This window comes from Poromitra crassiceps (genome assembly GCF_964638095.1).
Source record: "Poromitra crassiceps genome assembly, contig: HAP1_SCAFFOLD_404, whole genome shotgun sequence".
NCBI classification, from domain to species: domain Eukaryota; kingdom Metazoa; phylum Chordata; class Actinopteri; order Beryciformes; family Melamphaidae; genus Poromitra; species Poromitra crassiceps.
In genome coordinates this window covers 69,851-82,704 of record NW_028152001.1, presented here as the reverse complement: position 1 = coordinate 82,704, position 12,854 = coordinate 69,851, and the positions used below count along the sequence as shown (strand labels likewise).

At 44.0% G+C, this 12,854-nt stretch overlaps 1 protein-coding gene across 7 annotated transcripts in view; it reads right to left on the bottom strand.

Moving 5' to 3' along the window:
• Positions 1-12,854, bottom strand: part of LOC310771189 (PDZ domain-containing protein 2-like) — a 98,560-nt gene that overhangs the window by 15,895 nt on the left and 69,811 nt on the right. For 5 of the 7 annotated variants that reach the window (XM_083663849.1, XM_083663848.1, XM_083663850.1 and 2 more), the window contains exons 2-3: positions 12,658-12,840; positions 3,008-3,486 (exon numbers count right to left, since the gene is read on the bottom strand). In XM_083663849.1, coding sequence (XP_083519975.1) covers positions 3,008-3,486; positions 12,658-12,777 — 599 coding nt within the window. In that variant the 5' untranslated portion in view covers positions 12,778-12,840. Of the gene's footprint in view, positions 1-787; positions 875-3,007; positions 3,487-12,657; positions 12,841-12,854 lie in introns of those variants that run through there. The other 2 variants (XM_083663853.1, XM_083663854.1) reach the window with 2 other exon arrangements.

Here is a 12,854-nt window from a genome sequence, read left to right as displayed (position 1 = left end):
TTCGAAACGTACCCCGACCGCAACGGTGGGGGCCATCGCTGGCGACGCTGAAGTTTTATCTAACCTGTTCACATCTATGTTCGCAATGGCATCCCTAGTATCATCATACTATTATGGGATGCGATGTGAACAGTTGTATTATGGGATGTGCGTTTCCCAGGCAACGACACACGTTGACACGTTTTGGAACAGCGCTGCACGCTGGCACAATACTCCTAAAAGCAAAATGCTTATTGTTTTGAATGATTTGGCACCTTCTATTACTGTCAACACCAGTATTGTTGTATTGTAATAATATGCCATAAAGGTTTATTGACATTTTGGGGAGAGCAGGGGGGATGAAATCTTAAAAAAAAAAAAAAAAAATTTAGAGCCGCCAACTAAAGCTTCGAGAGCCACGCAATGAGGAGCTAGGCTTTAAAGGAAGCGCTGTATGGAACAGCCTACCTCCCTCTATAAGGGGTAGCTCCAGCTTGGCCACCTTCAAGGGCCATCTGAAGGCGTGGCTGAGAATTAACCAGTCTTGTGACCATGTGTGATTGTGCAGGATGCTCACACATGTACTAACTTTTACATTAATCATTTATTTTTCCTTTTCTCTCTTTTACTAATTGTACTATTACTGATATGTAATGTATATGCAATGTGTATCATCACACTGTTGAGATGACTGGAGGTTTCCCAGGTCATTTTTCTTATTGCATTTATACTATACAATGGCGTTCGTCCTTTCGCTAAGAAGTAGCAGCATTATGAGCAAAGGCTTGTTGGCATGTTGTCTCCTTACTGTACTGATCAGTGAGACAGCCCCTTACACCAGGCAGCATGTTGGACTGAGAGACAGAGACAGTGGACCATAGTCTTTTAGTGGCATCTGCTGGGCGGAAGTTGAAGAACACATTAGGATCTAATTCAACATCCATTCTCCTGTGTGATATTTTTTAAACCATTGAGAGGTCTGAGATTTGCTGCAGGGTATTGTGCATCATTTCATCAATTCCCATAAATCTAGTGCTTAAAATCCAACCAATGTTTGCACCGCTGTAGAACACCGCCAATGCAGACGACTGGCCAGATGCGCTGCATCAATGGACCGAGTCCGACTTCCGCTGGAGTGTTGCATCGGCCCTCACGGTTTCTCCCGTGTCGGGGGTTGGCTATATTCTTTGGTTGCTAGTAGGGATGGCGAAAATGAAAAAACTAAATTGACCACAACCAACCCGCATTAACCGATCATTAATCGGTTAACCAAGAACATTAAAATGCGCTATTTGACTGTCTGTGACCGTCTGAAATGGGAATCTTTTTTTATGTTAATTTTTGCTTGCACGTTACAAATATACATACTTCAGCATGCGCTGGGAGGCGTCAGCAGTGATGTTAACTGGGGTCGTAAGGTGTTTCGGGTCTGTTCAACATCATACACCCTCGCCCAGTAGACCCAGCCGAGGCCGATTAAGCCCCCGACCCGCATCCCAGAAGCAGCCGCTCACGGATCAGCCTTCCTACTCTGTCTGCAACGTTGCCCGCGGAAGGGTCGATCACGCCCAATCCACTGCAATAGAGTCAGTGCTACACCGCAGCATTGCAAGACCCTTCGGTGCATGGAGGCAAGTATGCTGACACAACCACAGTAAATTCTTCACTTTCCTGAGAGTGATTTACATACTTAAAGTCGAACTGAACCTGTTCGTCACGTGCATAATGCGTCCGTTTCAGACTGAAAACATAGTTTGTCTAAGATGACAGGTTGAGAGGCGGGTCATAGTATCATGTCGATGATTTTATTTGACAATTCTGGGGACTGGATTGGGCTTTGGCCAATCCTGGCGTGTTCCGCCTCCAAATCGAGTGGGATTCAGTGTGTTGTGGCGCTCCCCTCGGGAAGACCCTTTTGACGGGAGGTTAGTGGCTGAGTGGAGCTCAGCGACCCGCAGGCAGCCAGCTGCCTTCGTGTTGCTGAGCGGAGAGTGCAGCACGTCGGCCTAGAATCTCCGAAGTGCGACCCCTAACAACCAAGCTCTCGGATGCGCACGCCATTATCGCTACGATATCCCTGGAATGCGCGTTTTAACGAGCCAGTTACATTTCTTTGCATTCTCAGAGATTATAGTTTTTGTTTTTTGTTCATGTTTCTAACAATTGGCCAAGTTAGTAGTTAGTTTATGGGATAGGAATTCTGCCAGATGACAGGCACTAGGCGCCATTTTCTACTTCATTTGGAAGAGAAAATTATCCAGAAATGAAGATTTGATTGACAGCTGCATGTCGTGATATGATTGGTTGAAATGGGGTAGAAATTTGATAGTACTAGGTGACGTCAGCAAACTGTACATTACTGTTATCAATGAAATCTTGAAAAATGAACTTTTGATGTGAAAAAGTGTGAAAAACTAAAGAAATTACCGGTAGATTGTTGTGATTTTGTTTGCATACATTATTAAATACCGTAGGTGCACTGCATACCCAGGTATTTGAACTAAAATAAAATAAAAGTCATTTTTGGGTTCAGCTCGACTTTAAGAGTAAATCCACTCAGAGTTTGAGCACAGAAGTCTCAAATTTGAGTTTGCTTAAAACCTTAGCTTGAGAGTGTGCTATTATCTTTGTTTGTGTCTAGCATTGAGTTATTACAGTATGTATTCACCTTATGTAGCCGCACCCATTTGACCCAGCTGTAAGGTCTGAACATAAGGTGTATACTGTGTTCATTTGTCAAACTTCTGTAACACTTATTTTCAAAATACTGGGGGGGGGGGGTGAATATTATGAATAAAGGACTGAGAGGTTGATGTGCTCTACACTTCCTTGTTCTCTCTCCCTTTGCAGCAACAAATAAGACACTCTTACCTGTAGCGATAATATACAGTGAGTGGTGGAATGAGGGTCGGCAGCAGGGCAGACTGGCAAAACTGTCTGTTTATCTAACTGTTTACCAAAAAAAAGGGGGGGTAGGCTATTCGGGAAATATTGCAATATTTTTCAGTTACACCAGAAGTGATCCTACCTGGCTCCGCTGACGTCCACTCCAACCATCAGCTGTCCATTGAGGGACAGGAGTTCGTCTCGGAGTTTGATGGCTCCACAGCAGGCGGCCGGGCTCCTCTTCCTCACCTCCGTCACCCAGAGGCAGCCCACCTCCAGGACGGGCCCCGTAGGTCTCCTCCTCCTCCGGCTGCCCTTTGGCCTTCCCTCTGGGTCCCCAAAGATCGGGATGTTCCCAAAGCTCAGGCCAAACTCAGCCACGTCCCCTCCAGACTTATGAAGGCAAACAGCACAGACTTCCACCTCTACAGCCTCCCCGGATGAGGGGGCTCTGTCAGCCTCCCTGGAGGAGGGGGGTTTGTCAGCCTGGGTGAAGTTGAGCTGGATGTACTCCACCAGCTTGTGGATGGCAGCCAGGCAGAGGACCATGTCCCCCCCAGTAACACTGGTGGAACTGCTGCTGCTGCAGACACTATCAGGCTCCCCATGCTGAGAGGACTCCTGGAGGAGGGAGAAGAAGAGCAGCCACATGCTAGATGAAATGTGATGACATTGTTTCATGCATTAGTAGGACTGGATTCCTGCTAGTTTGCTTAGCACACTGGTGTACTCACCACATTATGAAATAATAAGTAAGGGTTAATGCACGACGAGGTGTCCATTATCACTTTTTAAGGGACGACGCGAGAGGCGTGAACCGGTCCGAGGCGCCAGCCGAGGAGCGGTTTGTATGTAAACATACTTGGCCAATAAAGCTGATTCTGATTCTTCTTGTCTTACTATCGGGAATATGGCAAATAGGTGAATCTCCCAAAATGTTGGCGTGCTCCTTTACATCCCCTCCATGCGTTTCTGAGTCATATTGTAAACGTATTGTAACATATTGTAACGTTATCAATAATCAATAATCAACTCAAGGCGGATTCCATTTCTGCACTTAATTTCCAAGACGTACAGCTGCTGATGGCTTGGCCGCAGTCACGCCAAATCCTACGCCAATCCCGCAAAACCCCGCTAGCTCTCTCTCCTTAGCTTCACACCACCGCCCTCTTCTCCTGCTCCACAACAACTCCCTTCAGTTCCTCTGCCCTCTCCCATTCAATCCCCGGAGGAATACAACACGTGACTAGCACTACGCAGAGAGACGTTCAAGACTATACAGTCTTAAATCTTAATGTCTTAATCAGTCTTAATGTATGGATAAATAAACCCCACACAAACCAGCCCTCTACAATATTATTTGACAAACAACTTAATCTTCTGCTGAAGTTCAAAATGTTAAAGGTGCTGGAAGCGGTATTAAAATAAAATAAAATAAAAATACCGCATCAGATGTACAGATGTTTGGTGTTTCAGGAGTAACCAACATCGCCATTTGCAACATTTTGTGTTGCAAAGAGCTTTCTTCTGTGCTGCACTTTCTTGCTGAAACTTTGTTTGTAAGTTTTATATGTCTTGTTTTTTCTCTCTGTTAGTTTGAAGTGTGTAGATATTCCTAACCAGTGATACTTGACCTGTTTAAAACCTGTTCATTGCTCACAGCCTGGCCTGAGGTGGCCAGCCACTGTGGTTAGACGCTGATTGCTGGAAGGTGTGGCCTGACTCCCTGTTGAACCAGTATTTCTCAGCATAGTCAGTCTAGAGCGGCAGCTCTAGCAGCAGCCTCTGGGCATGAAGACTCTGGGCACAAAGGGAGTCTATCTGTGGGAGTCCATCGAGGGTAGGCCAGAGAATAGAGTTTTTGTTACTTCTCTTTGTCTAACTACTTGCTCATCTACCTAACTATGTGTCTTTTCCTCATCCCTGTAACCTCAGCCCAAATCTGGGCGATTTCAACATCCAGACCAAGGTAACCTTGCAATCTCTGCCTTTCCTTAACTTCTTCTCATCCTTCGACCTCTACCTCTCTCCAACCTCACTGTCTGTGACTCCTCTTCCTCACTGTGACTCATCCGACCACCACTTTATAACATTCTCCCTTCCCACCTCCTCCTCTCTCCTCCAAACCATCTCACCTGACCTATCTCCCTTCCTCACTACTCTCAACTCCTTTCTGTCCTCAGGTCTTGTTTTGGCTACTCTAAAGACTGCTAGAGTCAAGCCTCTGCTTAAGAAACCCTCCCTTGACCCTACTGCTATTCAGAACTACAGACCTGTCTCTCTTCTCTCATTCCTTTCCACACACAAAAAAACTTTACCACTCTATTCCTTCAAAGGGTCAGAGAGTGGAGGTTGTCCAGGAGTTTAAATACCTGGGTATTATTTTAGATAGCAACCTCTCGTTCAAAAAGCAGATAAAGAAAACTGCAGGGACTGTCAAACGTAATCTTCGGCAATTTAGATTAATTCGATGTCAGCTGAACACAGATGTGGCGAAACTGTATCTTCATTCTTTCATTTTATCACATCTGTCTTACTGTGCCACTACTTGGTCCCAGGCCAATAAAACAACAACGCAGCCACTCTTTACTCTATTCAAGCAAGCGCTGAAGGTCCTGGATAAAAAACCTAACAGTTATCATCATTGTGACATTATCAAGAAATATAACTTTCTAACACTTGAGAATTTTCTGTTGATGGCAAATGTCTGTTCCTTGTGTACTGTCCCTGCTTAAATAAACAATAAAGATAAAGGTTGTAGCTGTCATAGATTATGTTGCATAGTTGATTTCTCTATTGTTGACAAAATGTGTTACTGTAAGTTGCTGTGGATAAAAGTGTCTGCCAAATGACGTAATGTAATGTAACGTAATGTACCGTAAATTCCGGACTATAAGCCGCGGCTTTTTTCCCGTTTTTTGGCCTTTTTTGCCCCCTGCGGCTTATATAACGGTGCGTCTTATCTATGGATTTTTTCCAAAAAAAAAAAAAAATCTCTCTTTTTTAGCACTCTTTCTAACTATAAATCCACTTCTGTTTTAATTTCCTCTCTTGCCCTCTTTTAACAACATAACATAACATAACACAACACAGGTAAGCAGAAAGAAAAAGACGAAGCAATCACGCCATGAATGAGGAAATGACTCACCTGCTGGAGGCTGGAGATACACGCTTGGGCTAAACTTTTACTCCGTGAAACACTATCGATTAAGTCCGACATCGCTCAGAGGTTTTGAGCAGCTTGAAAACAAGTTTGAAAACGTGCAGAAGTCCATCCACTCACTCACTAAAGAAACTAAGGCAACCGTGAACAGAGTTTATAATGCGGAAAAGCGCATCCGCGCACTGGAGGACAAAAACAACACAGTGAGTCCGAAAATGGATAAAATGCAAAATCGAAACCCTGCACACGCAGGTTGATGACTTAATCAGCAGGAGTAAAAGAAATAACATTCGCCTGATCAATGTAAAAGAGGAGCTGAGATTGGTGACATGGACGCTTTCGTGGCAAAATCCTGTGTTACATCCTGGACCTGAAGGAAGGCGAGAAACCACCAGAGGTGGACAGGGCACACCGGGCGCCTCGGCCACGTCCAGACCCCGGCCTGCCACCGAGGGCCATCTTCATCTGCCTACTCCGCTGGCCCGACCGTCAACTCATCCTCCAGGCTGCGGGGAAGAAGCCCCTCACCTGGGAGGGTACGCGCTTTTTCGTCCGGCAGGACCTCTCCGCATTGGTGCAACAGAAACGCGCAACATACAACAGCATCATCGAGTCAATGGATATCGCTTTGGCGTACTGTACCCAGCGAGACTCGTCATAACCAGACCGGACTATCTTTAGCACTCTTTCTAACTATAAATCCACTTCTGTTTTAATTTCCTCTCTTGCCCTCTTTTCACCACACCGCGGACACTGTGTGCCCAGCGGCGGAACAAGAGCTCAAAGTGAAACTGCCGAATATCTTTTGAGTTGGACTGGTCAATAGTACTGTGAGTAACTAAAATAAAAAAATAAAAAACGGAATTCTCTCTTCTTTAGCACTCTTTCTAACTATAAATCCACTTCTGTTTTAATTTCCTCTCTTGCCCTCTTTTCACCACACCGCGGACACTGTGTGCACTGTAAAAAAAACAAAAAATACCACAATGTGTGATTTTGTCTGGGGATTAGTGACCTGACTTTTGTTTTGTTGAAATGTTAATAAATGGGAGCTTCCCCAAACAGCCATCTCTTTCCCGACAATCCCCTCTGTGCACGAAGCCTTACATATGGTAATTAAACATCAAAACACCCGCGGCTTATAGACCGGTGCGGCTTATAGAAGAAAAAAATAGTCACCTTTGAAGGTGCGGCTTATAGACCGGTGCGTCTTATAGTCCGGAATTTACGGTAATTTGCCGCGGTGCACCACGACGGTATAAAAAATCTAGGCTGCAGTAATACATGGAGAGGATAGGTGGCAGCAGAGTACTTGAATCCTTTTAGGACGATACACTCTGTGAGCACAATGGCAAAGTGGCGCTGTCCATTTTTCGGTTCATTGACTCCACAGGAAGCAATATTTTTTTTCGGATGATGGCGAAGGCTGGAAGCACCCTCTCTGCCTGTGATTGGCCTAGCGTCAAACGGTCATCCAATCACATTCGCTTGGCTATCCTGCGTCTCTTTCTACTGTCTGTGGTCAGACAGACAGCAGTTTTGCTTGGTAGCATATAGGCATGGGTCGATTTCCGGTTTTACCGGTTCGGTTCGGTATACGAGCCCAAACCGGTTTGATCACGTGCAAACCGGAAAAACCTTAAAGTCCCTGGAAACCAAAATCCACAAAAACGTTCTAACTATGTTATTTAGGGTCTTATGTTAGTAATTTTGTGCCTCCGAAATTATTATACATTACTTTCAACCCAAAGCCTTAAAATCGACACTTTTCTACAAGATTCTACAAAGTACTTCCTCATTGAAGACAGCAGTGCGCGAGGTGCTAAAACGCAGGAGCTTATGACGTCATAAGCTCTATATAACCTTTGTACACGCGCGCAATCCGCACCCACCCTCCTTTTTTTATTTTTTTATTTTTTTTATTAACAATATAGATGTACAAAATATGTCAGACAGACAATCACACATCACCATACTTAACACATTGAGTGCCACAGCGCTTCAGTAAAATTGTCTGGAGCCTGTGCCAGATTCACTTCCATTCAGTTGAAAACAGCTATAGAATTTTTTCTATTAGGGCTATATTGACAGGGCTGGACTCTAATGAAACATTGGACACTCCTGCTTCTTCCAAAGAAGAAATTTTGTTTCTAGACAGTTCCATTATGAAATGACAGCCTCTGAAAGAAGAGCACTTTCAAGGGTTTTCTGCTTTTTTTTTTTACTTTTCAAGATAAAGTCACTTTTATGAATACTTTTTGCACTCTAATTTCAAGCACATTCACTGACTCTGGCTGGTGTTTTCTGATGTGGTGGCGTGGTGTGGTTCTGTGCAGCCTGCGTGCCCCCCCCCCCCTCTGAGCTGCGGGCTCCTCCCCACACGCACACAGTCTGTTTTCGCTTCCTCCGTTTTTGCCCCGGGTGGATCCCAGCGCAACAAGGAAATGGCAAACGGGAGTTACGGGACTGAAGGAAAAGGTTTGGCCGTTCGGCTTCGGGTGCTGCCTTTCTGGCAGGGAATCGTGTGGAGGAACTATATGCAGACGGATGGACAGAAGCAGAAGAGCTCAGTTGTGGGCGCGGATGCAGCCAACTGTCAGCTGCAGACAGAGCAATCTATATGGCTCTGGCTGCAGCATGCATCGGTTTCCCCTTTGATCACGGCTTTTTTTTCGCTTTCTCCTGCACAAAGTAAAGGATCTGAGGTGGGTGGCGCAGCTCCCGTGTAGATGTTTAAGGTGGCGCCGTGTGATCCCTTGAAGGGATTCATGCTCACTGGCTGGGTACGACCTTAAACAGCAGAATTATGGAATAATATGAATTATGATTTTAGGACGTCCACAGACGTCCTTGGCACTCCTCGTTACTTTTTTTTAGGACGTGCACAGACGTGCTTGGCACTCAATGTGTTAAGAGCTATAAACAAACAAATGAATAAGACATACACCCACCCTCCTTTTGTCCGTTCTTTGCCCCCAGTGACAGCGTTCCCTCGCTGTCCGTCTCCCTCCCACTCTGTGTGCCGTCGTGCCAAGCGCTATGCCTCTCTCTCTCTCTCTCTCTCTCTCTCTCTCTCTCTCTCTCTCTCTCTCTCTCTCTCTGGACTAGTGAGAGAGAGAGCACAGAGAGAGACACACAGGCTGGTGACGCGAGGTTACTCTCTCTCACACACACACACAAACAGACACAGTAGCAGCAAGTCTCTCTCTCTCCCTCTCCGAGCAACGAACACACACATACACACACACACACTCGTGCTGTGGACACACAGCACGAGTGCTGTGTTCGACACACAGCACTCGATCTCTTTCTCCGTTTCCCCCCCCCCCTCTGTCTCCACTCAATCTCTTTCTCCGTTTCCCTCCCCCCCTCTGTCTCGCGCTCTCTCTCTCTCGGAAAACCTGCTGCAGACGGGACACGCCCACACAGTCCGCGGGAGAAAATACACTCTAAAAAATAATTGATTCTCATTAGTTTTGCCACGACTGTCAAACCTAAATTTATATACTTTGCAATGTTCATCATCGTTCAAATTTGGCTGGTGGCTTATTAACATATGGTCCTGTGATGTGATGACCTCAAAATGCTAAATAATAAAGAAATATTTCTGGTTTCCAGGGACTTAAAAAAAAAAAAAAAAAAAAAAAAAGATTTTTTTAGTTTTTATTTGCCAGTCCATTCTGATTGCACTATTGTTCGTATTAGCCTCTTCTCAAGTTGCACTAGTAGGCAAAAGTCTTATTTTGTTTATTATGTTGATGTTTGAAGAAAAGTTAAGCTGAATAGTTATGAGAAATAAAAACAGTGTGTTGTTACAGTTAAAATGTTCTGCTTATTTGTATTCAGTGTTCGTGCTGGTTGGCAGCATACCAGCTTAGAGGTGCATTATCGCCACCAACTGCAGTCGCTTTGATACGTTTTTTTGGGGAATATCGAACCGGTTTCAAAATGTTCAAACCGACCCATGCCTAGGCCCTATATTGTGTGAATTTGTGAGTTTTGAAGTTTATAAGGCAGCTCAGCTGTAAGCCAATCCATTCTGATTGCACTGCTTGTGTTTTTATTAGCCTTTTCTCAAGTTGCACTATAGGCAGAAGTCTTATTTCATTTATTATTTTGATGTTTAGAAGAAAAGTTGAGCTGAATAGTTATGAGAAATAAATACAGGGTGTGTTTGTTACACAGGTGTCCTGCTTCTTTTTATTCAGTATCATTGCTGGTTGACAATACCAGCTTAGAGGTGTATTATCGCTATCAGGTGGACTGAAGTTACACTACAGACAGTTATGGGCCACACGGGAGCCCTGCTTAAAAATTTTTTTTTTTTTTTTTTATTACAAAAAAAATCGGTATACCGGTTCGATCCGGTTTAGACGGCAATATCGAACCGGTTTTAAAATTTTCAAACCGACCCAGCCCTAGTAGCATACATGAAAGACGCCACTGTGTGTTTATGTTTTTGATCTCTGGTTTATAATGCTGCCGCTACTCTTGGCAGTGCACGTATGTAGCCTACAGACAAAAAGAAAAGAAAAGATAAAATATTAATGAGAATTGATCAAGGGTTATATAAAAACAGTGTCAATGCCCATTTACTCATTCTAACACAAGAGTGACATGTATTTGAATTGAAATATTAATCAGAGCAACAATGTGATTGAATTTGGAATGACAAGAAACAAATACATGTCTGTGCAATAGGCTAAGTAGGCCTAAATAACTCAGATATAGGGTTTGCAATTGTAACGTTCCATATAATGAAGTATCTCATGCTTGTTCATTTAATGATTGTTTTGCACCTGCTGCTCACGTTATGAACAAATGCTTAGATGACCATAGCCTCAGCAACAACTAACTGCAGTCATGTATGAATGTTAGCTGTCCAGCAAACACTAATATCTATAGGAATCATGCTTGGAAGTAGCCTACTTTTCCCCCTGCTGCATCGTGACATTGAATGAAACTATGTTTAGGCTCGTTTGAGATACTTCTGGCTCGCCTGGAAAGAAGGTGGGAGCAGCCGATTACAGTCAGCCAATCAGAGGCAGAGAGGGGGCGGGTCATGGCTTCGCCTAGCCTTCGCCATCATGGGAAAAAAAATATCGCCCGCAGGAAGTGAAAGAAGAAGTTAGCCAACCCTATTTTTGTTTTTCTTCGGTTGCTAACAGAAAGTTAACAGAAACATTGGAGATGGATGGATGGATGGATGGATGGGGCAAGGGTTCTGAGAGTTGGGGAAAAGTCTGAGCTGGTGTTACTTCAAACCAAACCTGGCAAGGATGCAGTGGATTTGTTTAGCATTCACGTTAGCTGTGGCTAGCGAACGTTAGCTCTGCTGACGTGGCCTACACAGGCAGCAGCAAATGAAACGTCCAGGGATTCTGTCTTTAACTCCAAAAACAACCCTCTAACTGCTAACCGGGAGCTAAGTCCGACTATAAACCATAATATCCGTATCGTTTCACCTTTGATTGATTTTTCTTACACCAGATTAAAGAAAACATGTATGTGATATTGACTGATGCCCTATTCGGTCATGGTTTATAGTGGGACTTAACATGCCTGGCCCATTCACTTCAATAGAACTGGCCCCAATGCTAAATTCAACACTAACATGTCTGTCAACATAAAGGCAAAAAGTGGGACGCCTTTAGACCCAGGGCCAGTCATTGCTACTGGTTAGGGTTAGTCAGTCATTGCTACTGGTTAGGGTTAGGGTTAGTCAATCATTGCTACTGGTTGTTCATGTAAAAGAGTAGCGAGGCAGGGAAACTAATGCTATTTCTTTATCTAACGTAGCACATTTCAAACATAATGGCACTTACTGGGCTTTACAAAAAACATATACAAGCCTATGTGTCATTCATTGTTGGGAGGGTTAGGCTACTTTTCAAATATATATTCCACTACAGAACACTGAATACATGCCCTAAAATGTATTTTGTAATGTATTCCATTAGAATACTCAAGTACCGGTACCTATTAGGAATACTTTGGAATACTTAGATTTAAGGTTTTAAGCTTTAAAACATTACATAATAATAATAATAATCATCATCATCATCATCATAATAATAAAAAATACTAATAATAAAAAAGAAAATGATAATAATAATAATAAAGACATGTATAAAAAAAAAGATACTTTAGTACTTTAGCATAAAGAGATACTCAACAACCCAAATCAGAGGTATCAGCTCAGCCATTGGTCATGTCAGTTTTTCAAAAAGGGGCGGGCAGGTTTGAGACTTTCGAATCCGCCCACTCCACATTTGGATAGGATGAACTTTTGTGGGGTGGGCAAATTTCAGAGCCAATGGCAGACCTCTGTGCAGTTCCTGCTCGCGCATGTGTGGTTTCATTCACAGCCAGCCTCCGTTGTAAACAGACTGCTCCTCCAAAACTGATCACAACAACAGCAGAGCCAGGGCAGGCTAGCCCTAGCCTAGCAACATAGATTGATAGTAAACTACCAGAAACACAGTTATCTTTATGATCTTTTAATAATGTTAGTAGAGGCAAATTTTAAGAAATTCCCTCAAGGCATTCCTGAGAGATCACGTTAACGAGCATGAGTTGTCATGATGGTGGTGGGAGTCTGCTATTTTAGAAAGGGGGGAAGCAGTTACCTTGTAGTGGTTGTTGTCATGACGGTGGTGGGAGTCTTGGTCAGGTCTTGTGGTCTGAGCCCTGAGCCAGTCCTGCAGCAGTGGGAGGAGGTTGTGGGCATTGTCCTGAGTGATGGGCATCCTGCCATCCTGCCAGGACCTGCAAGCACTTCAACAACCCCTGGTGTCTGCGTGTCAGGCCATCTATACACAACACA